We start from the raw sequence: 12,914 nt of genomic DNA, 5'->3' as shown, positions 1-12,914 counted from the left end.
AAAGCAGACAAACTTGAAGGCAGCACTTTAAAGGCCACACTGTGAGCCTGTTTGGAGCACAACACTCTTATGCACATATACCCTGACAGGACTATATCGTGTTACTCTTATAAAGTCCTATTTCTTTAGATACAAACCAAGTGAAGATAATAACAAAAGACATTATGAGATGATATGTGTGGGATATGTGGCCAAGAGGCTTAGTTTACTTAATAATTTTAATTTATAAAGCGCTGTTAACAAACAAAATGTAGGCTCAAGGCGCTGTGATAACATTACAAACATTAACACCAGAGCTAAAATGACAAACTAACCTAAAAAAAAGTTTTAAATCCACTTCAGTTTGAGCAGAGTTGTGTTTACTAAAGGCATGGAAAACCTTCTCCCAGATACCCATTCAACCCACAAATGTCATTGGACCATAGTACTTTGACCTTGCAATTAGCATAACAGTTGCACTATAGAAGAAAAAATATAATATCCATATATTAATAATAGAAAGTTGTCACAAGGGAGAGAATTGATACCAGATCATTTTAGTTTAAAGATAAATATCTCTAGCTTCAAAAGTTGTTGTAACATTTTTTAAATCTTGTAATAAAAATAAGAGTTACAGGTTTATGAAGTTAAAGTAGGTACTGAAAACATTGAAAGTGTATCTAATTGTGTCATTTTTAAATCAAATCATCAGTAAAAGAATGGAGAAAACTTTAATAATGAAAACAAAACACAAACACAGTTACTTCCCCTTGATGCAAAATACTTTTATTATTCAAATAGTTTGTAAATCTCAAACTCCACCTCTTTACTAATACTTTATAAATAGTTCACATTCATATGTATATAAATATTTTGATTTAAAGTAGAATAAATACATTTTTATTTACATGTGTATCACAGTGTCCACAATAAAACACACAAAAAGTCATAAGAATAGATGTTACGATTATATTGCAACTCATTCAGCATTTCCAGCAGACAAAAAAAAACAATAAAATATGTCCCACTAACACAAACAATGATGGCAGTTACAAAGAAATAAATAAACCATTTCAGTTACCTATCAAAATAATTTTAAATATTCTTTTTTCATAAAATAGTAACAAACCTCTGGTCAACAATTCTACACAAACACCAAAATTGAACTATAATACACACAGGGAATTGATGGCTGCCGGGTTGTGCTGGACTCTTGTTGGGTCGTCAGGATAGTCCCAGGTTCATACCCTGCCCGCTGCTGTCCCCTGTGGTTCTGCGGGAGGCTTGGGCCAGGAAGTAGATTATCCTCAACTCTGAAGGAAAAGAAACAAGCAAAACATTGTTTAAAACATTTTTACAGGGAGATAATGAGATGCAATTTTAAGAAAATTGTTAATGAATTGTTGCATACCCAAAAAGACAGATTGTGAATGAATTAATTCCAGAATAAACACAGTGAATATTGAGGTCTGTATCAGTGTAACTAAACATGCCCGATGTCCAATTAAAGGGTAAAAATGCCTAACTCGTTATGAAAAAAATTGGCAGTCTCTGACAAAACAGCTTATGTGGACTGGCCAATTGTGCCTTTGCAGTAACAAAGTTTTTATCATCATGATTAAATTTGTACATGTATATTAAAGAATATCCAAAATGTGTGGAAAAAAACAATATGTAGCCATCAACTGGAAACAAAACAAAACGGCAGACAGGGATGATTTCTGATCACAAAGGCAATATGCACTTTGATTTAGATGATGTAGCTTTACTACAATGAAACACAGTTATGACCTATAATAAATCAGATGGAACCATTCAAATAATTTCTCAAAAGCTGGAGTCTACAATTAAACAAGTGCATTGTTATGATTTCAGAGTCACATTTTTTTAATGGATAACTTATTCAAGATAAGTCTCTTGAAAATCATTACACAATGCAGTCAGAGCTCCTCAGAGACTCATGTCCATTGAATGGTCAATCTAACAAAAGTTAACTGCTCTTTTCTGTATATGACCTGAAAGGAAATATCCGGTACATACTGCTGTAACTTAAGTTGGTTTGCAATGGCAGATATTTGAATAAAAAAGATTGAAACAGACAATGTACATCAACATAGATCAATACACTTGCTTTCATTATTTTAAACATGACATATCATCTCAGCACAATGTAAAGATTATTAAAAGGAAGATAGGACAATACACCATCATTTTTTCCCTGTCTCCTCTCAATAATCCATGTACATTAGTGCTGCTCTTTTATGTCGCAAGTCATGTTTATCCACCATTTGTTTCAGCACAGAAAGCTTCAAACTCCATTTATAATTATTTTGCATGGCACAAAACAAGGAGAAATCAGCATGACAAGGGAATAGAAAGAAGAAAAATAAAAAGTAGAATTTTTTTTTTTTAAGGAGGACAAAATACCGGATGTGAAAGCACAACAGTCAGTGGCTGCCTGTTTGGTGTCGACTGTCGCCACGCTAGAAGCAAGTTCAAAACCTGCCCACCGCCATCCCTGCCCAAGTGTCAGAATGAAATAATTTTCTGAAGGAACATTCAAATTATGTTCATAAACAACGGATGGACTTAACTCTTTTTCTTAAAAGAATAAGTTGATATACCTTCCATCAGGGCCAGCCCTAACAATTGCAGAGCCCTATATGAAACGGATTGAGCAGGGCCCAGTCTGGGTAGGGATAAGAATAATAAGTGAAAATTAAAATTTGCATTAGAAAATAAATTCGTCTTGTATTACACTAATATTAAATGAAATCTGACAATGTCGGGTTTTTTTATTTGCACATAGGATTGACATTTTCCATATTTGAATAACACCCCAAAATAATAATAATTTTATCTATTTTTCAGATTTTTTAATGAGTTTTCAGGTTTTTAGAAGATTTTAATAATTTCAGATTTCCAGGATCTCCTCAAAAATCAGGATACCACGAGAAGCCTGTTATAAGTTATAATGATTTAATATAATATTTTACACCTAGAATTAGTGCGGGGCCAGTGAAAGTGTGACCTCTAACCTGTAAATCTGATACTTTATCATTCCACTAGAAATCTTTTTTCTTCCCGCCTTGATTTGGACACAGAAATAATTGATCGGCTGTCTGGTGGTATGCCTGGGGTCATGAGTGGTCTAGTCATGGGAAGTGGCAAGTCCAACTTATTTTGAGAACTCCTGAGGATTTTTTTAAAAAATCAGATCTGCAATCCATTACTTTTAAGTAAATATTAATTACTACAATAATCATGATTAAAAATAAGAACTAAATGCAGGAAAAACTTTTAAAAAGCAGATTTTCGAAAAAAACAACATTATACATTAGATTAATGTCTATGAAAAAAAGTTGTTATCATAATTTCAATAATATTTTTTTTTTAAGTATGTTCAATAAAAGAAAAGTTAAAGAAAGAAAGAAAAATATTTGCAATAAATAATCGAGAAAAAAAAGGAACTCAAATGAATAAGCTATGCAACATATTGATGTAAATGTTGACTACTACAAAAGCAAAGAAGGCAGTTTACTGTCGATATATTAGTATGGACACATTTAGGTCACAAATATATCGCTCCCTCATGAAAGACAATGGATGGCCCAGATGAAATACTGGGGTCAGTTTCTCCTTCAATCAGGCGGAATCTACTGTAACTAAATAACCCAATTCTAGTGCGGCAAACTTTACCACTTTTGTGAATGTATCTGCTTTAGGGCAATCGGATAAGGCAACTTTCTTCCTCTATTTCTAAGGCCCCCTCAGTACTTATGCTTTCAGTGAGGGTGGTACCAGCACACACAGTCTGTGTTCATACTGTCCAATCTTGTGCCATCTCAAAGGTTTCAAAGGTCATGAACTTACTCTTTTAAATACGTATAAATAAATATGAGAGACAATTCCTTGTCTAAAATGTCATTTCTCACCTGTCTAAATATGTGCCTTTGACAACAGGACTCACATACAGGTTTTGACTCAAGTGATTCACCATTTGTTCTATATTTCTTGATTTGAAATGGTTGTTGACTGATAGACTAGTGTCTTTAGCAACAGCTATATTGCAGGCATCGTTGTTAAAGGTTGAGATTTGTTCTCCGAGCTCCCGGGGACAGTTTTCAGCGTCAATGTCTTCATTAGCACTTTCCTTGATCTGCCTCAGCACGCCAACTGAGCTCATCTTCTGCTCTCCATATCGACTACGTGTGCTGCCAACTGGAATTTGCATAGTGGACAGAGCTGAAGATAACGACTCCGGGGCTGAAAGACGGTGGTGGTAAGGCAGTGGTGCAAGACCAAGTGGTGCTGGTGGTACAGGTGTCGTTGATGTCGCGGAACTTGTGGCCTTGTTACCCAATCCGGGTCTGAGACCATGAGATAAGTATGAAAGCTTGGCTATAGGTGAAGCGTCCATGAGGCTCTTAGCTTCTAGAGGCTCTAGATGTTGGTATGGATTTCTCTTTGCTGACATGGGTAGACTGGAGAACTGATTCTTATTGCTAGCTCCCAAAGCTGTAGTGTTGATGCTTTCTTCCAGGCTCTCAGAACTATCCGTTGAACTGAAAAGAAATTGAAAAACATCAAGATGTGTTCATTTCACTGTGAAATTTGTTAATCAGGAAAATGCAATGATTTCAAGATGAGATAATTATATAAAGAACAAAGAAATGGAAATGTAATAATGTACTAGGGAATAAGAAAAGAAGTTACCAAATTTGATTTCTAGTTAAGAGTATAATATATTATTTATAAAAAAAAATTAAATTCTAATTAAAGTTTAACATCACTTAAATTATCATAAATAATATGGATTTTAGAAATGGTTTACAAAGTGTTTAAAAACAAACCTATTTTCATAATTAAATCCATTCTGTCGTGGCTCTGAAAAGTTAGATGAAGGCTGAAGAGACTGAGGATTTGATTCTGGTAAATTATCTGTAAATTTAGAAAAATATCTATTACTAATTTTTAATTATTACAACAAAAGTTTGGAAACCATGAATGTTTAAAAAAAATAAAAATAAAATCATCATTTTATATTTTATTTGTGGTTAGTTTGTATTATATAAAGTTCAGTTTAAATGTCCAGCTAAAAAAGCAGCATGTTAATTTTTAATACAGCGATCTCCAACACCCTACTTTATGAAGAATTAGTAAATGAATACAATCAACATTTTACTATTGCATAGTTAGAAAAGCATTATGAGATCATTTGTTATGATCAGCTTCTATACAAGCTTATTATTTTTTCTCTAAAGCTGCTCTATGTTTTGACTGGATAATCTAGTTGCGTTGGTTCTCTATTAGTCGTTGTATTGGTCCATACAAATTATTCTCCATGCAGCAGCAAATCTTTTTTTTATTTATGTCCCTTGTCTCTGCATTTAGAAAGTGTAAGCAATGTAAAAATAAGGGGGCTCCTCTGTAAGATCAATTTTTTTATTTTTTTTCTACCTTTGGATGCCATGGTAAGAGGGTCAATACTTATACGAGGGTCTATTCTATCCAACAAAAACATATCAGGCAAAGCCAATTATTTGGTGAATAGGATTATTAATAAGTAAGGTTATTGTTTTGCTTTATAAGTTTTGGATGTTCCTGCATCCCAGACCAAACTTCCTACAGGATGCCAGGAGATGGAAGCAGGCAGGGTTCAAACTCTTGACTTGTTGTCACACAATTATTGATGATTTATGGATTTCAATATCTTCACAAAGTCAGTGTTGATTCAAACTCAAAAATATGAACCTATGAATGTATGTGTTTGTTTAAACATAATAAACTAATCTTTGCAGCATAACTATGATAAGTATTATGTTTTTTAGTATGCTTATTTTTGTACTGTTATTTTTCAGTTTTCCATAATTTTGATAACATTTTAGAAACATCAAGAAAATAAAAAATATCCCTTTGGTGTGCGGATGTGTGTTCCATGGATAACTTTATAAGTATTTTGCTCATTTGTAATGAAAATTGTCCATAACTAGAAATCAATCATCCACAATTGAGGTAGTGAAATATTTAAATTTAGATGCATTTCATAACTATCCTAAATATTATTCATTCTATTGTTTACCCAATTTTTTTCTTCTAAAGAAATGTATTTTAAAAAAAAAAAGGGTTTTAATGGCTTTTGTTTGTTTTACAAGTTTGAAATGTTCTTTTCAGAATTGAAAATGAGTACATCCTAACCTAAACCTCCCACAGGATGTGAAGGGGTGAGGCAGGCTGGTTCTAATGGGAAACCATTGCGACAAGTGTTCAGTGTGCATAGTTCTAGACCAGGCAGCTAAGCTGATGTTAATTATCTATGTCAATGTAATGAAGAGAATGACTAGTAATAAATCTATCACAAACTATTACATGATACTACTGACACTGTCAAGCCGGTAACCTTGTGGCCTGATTACCGTAGCGACAGACAGCGCGGCGCTGCCACTTGCGTAACATTCTTAAAAAGGGTCCTTCGATAGGAAGTTTTACTAAATCTTCTCTTCTTAGAGATTGTTTGGAACTTAACATAATCCCTTCAATAACTCAATATTGTACCTAACAGGATTGACACCAATCGGTACTAATGGGTACCTGACACAAGTTGGAGAAAGTAAATATGATTAGTCAGTGTGCTGGCCACATGACACCCTAGTTGTTAAACATTAGCCAAAGATCTACCCCATAGATCTCAAGGTCTGAAAGGGCAACTTTAGAATGAAGTCAAGTCTAACAAAAGTTAATAGAAATCCACCAATTGAGAAGCACACTAAAAACAAAATAAGTAAACAAACACACACACACACATTTATACATATGAGTAAACAAAACTGCATAGTTAATGAGAACTGCTCTAAATGCAGCTAAAAGAAGAAAAAAAAAAGCATTGACACTGCATGCAACAAAATCAAGCTAAGCAAAAAACCAAGGTTTGTCAGAATAAAATCTAGATCAACACAACACTGAACATCTATCAGGCATTACTTACAAAGCGAGGAATAGTGAGACCTAAAATATTTTGCTGTTGACAAAGAAATCATTCAATGACTTGACATAATTTCACTTATACCGTTTTACGTATAAAGCTTTCATTTTTAAAAAAAAGTTAAATATTTAAGATGAAAATATGATAAACATTGTAAGGCTTCTTCTTTGAGGGTTTCAGCTTGCCATAGAGTAAACAGCTGAAGCATACACATTTTTAGACCAAAAGAAAAGCTTCCTTAAAGACATGTGTAGAGAAGTGAATTTAAATAGATAGATGCAAGCAAGATCTAAATTCAGGAGCATTGTGATGAAAATCCGAAGAACATATGAATGGGTATGCAAATAATGTGAACTATAACATTCCTCCTTAACTCTTTCTCTCCGTAATTATTTACCCCATTCTGGTGGAATCAATGTTGGTATCGTCTGTTAGGAGAGAAAGAGTTAATCTTTCGACACAAAGAGAATTAGGAACCAAAAGAATGGAGCATTCAAAATATGACAGCTTCATTAAAATGTTTTAAATTCATGAAAGAAATGTAACATCATTGAAACATGAGATTTTGGTATAATTTACATTAATTCACTTTATGATTTTTTTTTGACTAATTTAAGTGATGTCATGAGGAATGAAGGGGTTAGTTTATTCCCAAATGTGAGGAAATCAATAAGACTGTACATTTCAAACTTTGTTTTCATTACATTTTTTTTCAGCCAACTTCTTGCAATGTAACTTGATTATTTCCATGTTGTAAGCTCTTAGGAATGAGCTGAAATTCATTTCTGTTGGGCAATATATTTGATAATTTGTTTGGCGCCAACTGTTCCATAAGGTATTACCAGTAGTGGTAATGGATATAAGCATAAGATACTACCTAAAAGATGCTTCTTATGGCATGTGTCTCAAATAGCCTCAGACACCAGTCCAACTCCTGGTCTTCATGTAAGTCTTAGAAATTGGGTCCTCAGAAACTGTTATCACTGACAGGAGAGCAACTGGCACCCTAAACCAGTAAGCTTTGGGCTAGAAGGCTCATTAGCCTTGGCTGGTTACCCACATAGGCGGAAACAGCTGAATCCAAACCTGCCTTGTAGCTATACCCAAAAATGGAAAGCTTCAGGAGATACCTTGAGGAAAAATCACAAGATCTCAAACTGTATAGGCACATGGCATTCCTTCAGAAACTTAAGCTGCATGGAGAGAGGGAACTGCTGTGTAGGGAACATTGTTCTGATCAAAGCAAATTCCCTAAGCTTTGCAATTGAAGGAGGAAAAGGATAGAACAATGGACCAACAATAATCCAGATCACTTCTGTTCTGGATTGTTTGAAGACTCAGTCTTACAGTGATATGTGAGTGACAAGGCTAAATAGAATCAACCCTATCCCATGAACTGAAAACTCAAGAAAAGCTAGTTAAGACTGATTAGTCAGATCTTCAAGGCTCACATAGACTTTTCTGCAGGAAAGAGTACCAGGAAAAAGAAGAAGAGGCAGAACGAGGAAGCAATGAGAAGACAACATTAAGGAATGGATGGGACTTGGTGGAAGAGATTCTAATCCTGGTAATAGATGAAGAATGGAGAGAGACAGTTGTCAGATCATGTATGGAACCCCAACATGTGAAGGCAATCTAGATGACTTCTTTAAATCAAAATAAACATATTTTCCACACAAAATAAAAATTATTATGAGACCTTTGAATTGATATTTAGCAACTCCAATAAATACTACATTTCAGACAGGTTATAAACATGTATGTTATATAATATAATAGTAAAAGTTTCGTGAACAAAAAAATGTACCTGCATGAGTGTAGCCCACTCTGGCATTCAGCCCTGCTGAGCTAGTTGGCCTGAAGTATCCAAGATCTCCCAGATTAAGATTCAGGCCATCCTCAAATACTTGGTGCATGCCATCTTCATCCACATACTAACCAAAGAAAATAAGATATAAGGGGAGGCTTAGAGATAAGAAAATTAAGTTAACATAGTTTATAATATTTTTAAAATTCTGCTTTTCATTATATGCATATGTTAATAGATAAAAACTTGAACCTTGTGGTTAGTTTATTTCCCCCAGACAGACATCTCACATTTGCCTGATGTTAACATCATCCTTAAGTTGTGGCACTAGAATATTTTCTAATAGGCAAGTATTGATTGTCGTCATTAAGCTTAAGGTTATGCATTTTGTTTTTCTTGACTTAACCTTTACCAAAGTCAGCCATAACATGGAAACCAAAAGCTGAAAAAAGGAAAAACAAGGTTGTCCCCGTATAGCATGGAGTTACACATTAGAAGACTTCAAATCTGTAGGCACCTGCTGGGAAGAAGCTTTGGAAATGGCCTGTAGTCAATCTCTGTGGGAGGACCGAAGCCCAAGTCTAGGAAGACTAACCTGTTGTTTTTTTCTCTCTTTAGTAAAGCAAATTACACCTATTTGAATGTGGATACATTATTTTATCAAACATCTTATATGTCAATTTTCCACGTAATTTATAATGCTTCACAAGCTTTGAATAAATTTTAATCCTAACTAAATAAGTTGTAGGCCTACTTGCCCATAGAAAAACAACTCACATAAACAGAAAGATCTTTATTTCTCTTGGCTTCATATCTCTGTCTACTTTCAGCTATTTTCTGTCAAGTACAAAACAAAATGATAATGTCATAATGTCATTACTTCATTGCAAACTAGATCACAATCAAACCTCATCTGATTTAACAAATTGACTTTCTAAATTGCATCTTCATCTTATCTATTTTAGATAATTGATAGAGTTTGATCACAGTCTGCACTCTTAAACAGTTTAAGCAAGCTGAGATCTCACCAAGAGTCATGTTGACCTTTCTGTGGCAGCTACAAAGAAATAATGCTAACCTTTTTTTAACAAATTGTTGGAAGTTCCATTTTTTTTATTTATCTTTTTTTTTTGTGTAGTGCATCTTTCATGCTAAAGTAAAGTAAGTGCAATCTCATCCAATCCCTTTTGTGGACCTCTGGGGGTAGGCGGTTATTGGGAGAAATATTCTGGACTGCCTGTACGAAACTAAGCTTGTGTCAGGATTTGAACTCAAGCTCCTTTGATAGGTAGCCAAGTGATTCAGCCAGACAGACATCCCAACGAAGTTGGACGTTTTTGAATTTATAGATATTTCTTATAGATTCAATTTTTTTCTACAAGAGTAAGTGATCTGAGTGGTAGGTCATGTTTCCGAGGTCAAAGAGCAGCATGATGCCAAGAGGTCAGCACTAAGTTCTGCCCCTTTTCTTTACTTCTGTGTTTCAAAAACAGTTGGTTGAAAGAAATGATTTCACACTGAACTACAAAATTCCAATCAGGATTTGAGGCCACCTTGATGTCCCTGACTTAAAAAGTTTAAAAAAAATTAATTGCAGTGAAAAATTCTAAACAGTATCCCATCCAGGGATGGCATTTATATAGCATCGATAGGGGTGATGCTGAAGAATGGGCTGTACAACATGCCTACCATATGTCTAGCCTCTATATCTATGTTGTACCTACCTTGGCGGCTCTCTCCATAGATCTCTCTTCTGTAAAACAAGGGAGACCATTGTTGTGTCTGGCCCAAATGGTTAAAAAAAACATTAATTTGTCTCCCTGCAGTGAAAAATGCTAAACAGTATCCCATCCAGGGCAATATACTGGCATTCATATGGCATTGATAGGAGTGATGCTGAAGAATGGGCTGTACAACATGCCTACCATATGTCTAGCCTCTATATCTATGTTGTACCTACCTTGGCGGCTCTCTCCATAGATCTCTCTTCTGTAAAACAAGGGAGACCATTGTTGTGTCTCCCTTCATACTTGCTGACAAAGCCAGACACACTCCTCGCTTTAGTCAACTTGTCAGAAGCTGCGACAGCCTAAAAAGCAAATGATACATTCTAGAGAGATCAAGACAAGATACTCTGTCTTATATATTACAGACAAAACTACAGCATAAAGAATTTACTTTATTGAACAATGTGGAAAAATGTACAGAAAATAAAGTTTATGCTTGGCTAGCTGTTCAATTTAGAATTATGAAAAGCAGAAGTGAAAACTTTTCTGAAAACAGTTTCGCATTTCATCAAAATGAGGACAAAAAAAAAAGTTTAAAATATATTTTCACAATACAATCCCTTTGTTGTATATTTAAATATACAAGTTTTTAAAAATGATCTTGATAAAAACTAAAAGTCTTGCTCTTTTAGGGAAAAAAAATGATTATGTATGACAAAACTAACAGATAGAGCCTACAAATCTCATAATGAAGAATTTACATTATTGAACAATGTGGAAAAATATACAGAAAAAAAGTGTACATGGCTAGCACTTCAATTTAGAATTATGAATTACCACAGTCAATAGTTACTGCAGTCAATGTATCAATGCAAGATTCTGGTTGGTAACAAAAGAAATCAGGAATTTAAAATTAGAAAAACATGGCAGGATGAAAACCCAACAGATAAGAAAGAAGAAAAAAAAAGGTGCACCACCAATAAACCACATGCGCATAACTCAATGTCAATCAAAACTACATCTAAATAAAAGGTAATTTGTTGTTTTTTATATTATTATCAGATCACAAGTGGACCCCAATTTGTTTTGAAATAGTAGATTTGAAAATTTAACATTTATTTTTTAGCTCTCTGGTTCAGTCTGCCTTTCTGCAATCCTTGGGGCACAACATTTCCTTTGATTTTGTTGCTCCCCACACACAAATATGTGTTGCTTGCTCTTCAAGTGTTTTTTTATTTATTGTTAATTTAAATAAGTGTGTGAGAGAGAACAAGCTTTCATTCCAGAAATGTTTTAGCCATGGATGAGTGTGCTGTTAAGTAAAACTAATAAATAAGTACTGATAAAAACTAAAAACTAATCTGCTATTCTAGACTCAATGTATTTTTAAAGAAAACTTAGCTTGAAAATAGAATATATCCTAGTCAAAAAGTGGAAGGCAAGTCTTTGAGAGACATGCTTATATTGTCATGTTTGTTATGAGTACACTTTAGATTTGGTTGAGATCTGTTATGTCCTAATAAAATACTTCAAACCACGTACTTTTGTGCTTACGGTCATATTTGAAAAAAACAACTATTTACCAAGTTATCTGAGATAATCAATGAAGTTTTCTAGGTTAACTAGATTATGCATACAACTGGAGCCTGAATATATATGATCCACTTCTGCCATTTGATATGCTCAAGTAAACAAAATGAATGCTCATAAGTTTTCTCTTTATGCTAGAAAAGTTTGTGAGTTTTTTTTTTTGACATTTATGCATATATATGGCACCTCTTTTAAGCAATGAAGTAGTTGTATAAAATAAATTGGATAAACTAATTTTTTGCTGGTGAAAAGAGGAGGTCTTGCATTTTATTATAAATTACAAATGAAAGGAGTACAATTAAATAAAATGCATTTTTTTGTTCCTATTGCTTTATTGTACAAATAATCTCATTTTGATTCATAAGGAGTTATTTGAAACAAATGTCACACCTGAGTCAAATCAAATACAGTGTGCTACATATATTCATAGAGTAGACCCTACCTGTCTGTTAGAGCCAGAGTCTGAGCTCTCAGCCACTACTGTAGCAGTGCTGTTCCCTGATGACTTTGTGATCGCACTGAGTACTGGCAGAGCCTAGGTGAAAGTTATTCATCACAACACACTATTATTGATATTAGTCAAAAAACTCACTCTAGATATGGGCACTCTTATAGTAAAGATATAATATTTTTTATATAATACTACAAGACAAGGGTGAGGCATTAGTTTAGTGAAGGACTTTTTTTTAAAGTTGCAGTAGGTTGACAGAAGGAAGTACATGTATTTAAGCTCATGCACTTGAAGACAAATACTCTGTGGGTAAAAAAAATAAAGTACCCCTTTCAGAACTTGTGATCTATAGGGCAGATGATGTAAAGATCATCTGTA

The 12,914-nt window shown here is 34.0% G+C and overlaps 1 protein-coding gene across 4 annotated transcripts in view; it reads right to left on the bottom strand.

The window, feature by feature from the left end:
- Positions 1-743: 743 nt before the first annotated feature.
- Positions 744-12,914, bottom strand: part of LOC106075944 (cytosolic carboxypeptidase 2-like) — a 95,881-nt gene continuing 83,710 nt past the window's right edge. For 2 of the 4 annotated variants that reach the window (XM_056015934.1, XM_056015936.1), the window contains 8 exons: positions 12,528-12,620; positions 10,729-10,857; positions 9,546-9,605; positions 8,769-8,895; positions 4,833-4,920; positions 3,915-4,544; positions 3,018-3,172; positions 744-1,292 (listed from right to left, as the gene is read on the bottom strand). In XM_056015934.1, coding sequence (XP_055871909.1) covers positions 3,037-3,172; positions 3,915-4,544; positions 4,833-4,920; positions 8,769-8,895; positions 9,546-9,605; positions 10,729-10,857; positions 12,528-12,620 — 1,263 coding nt within the window. In that variant the 3' untranslated portion in view covers positions 744-1,292; positions 3,018-3,036. Of the gene's footprint in view, positions 1,293-3,017; positions 3,173-3,914; positions 4,545-4,832; positions 4,921-6,821; positions 6,998-8,768; positions 8,896-9,545; positions 9,606-10,728; positions 10,858-12,527; positions 12,621-12,914 lie in introns of those variants that run through there. The other 2 variants (XM_056015935.1, XM_056015937.1) reach the window with 2 other exon arrangements.

This window comes from Biomphalaria glabrata, chromosome 17 (assembly GCF_947242115.1).
Source record: "Biomphalaria glabrata chromosome 17, xgBioGlab47.1, whole genome shotgun sequence".
In the NCBI taxonomy this organism is placed as follows: domain Eukaryota; kingdom Metazoa; phylum Mollusca; class Gastropoda; family Planorbidae; genus Biomphalaria; species Biomphalaria glabrata.
This window is presented reverse-complemented; position numbering and strand designations above follow the sequence as displayed.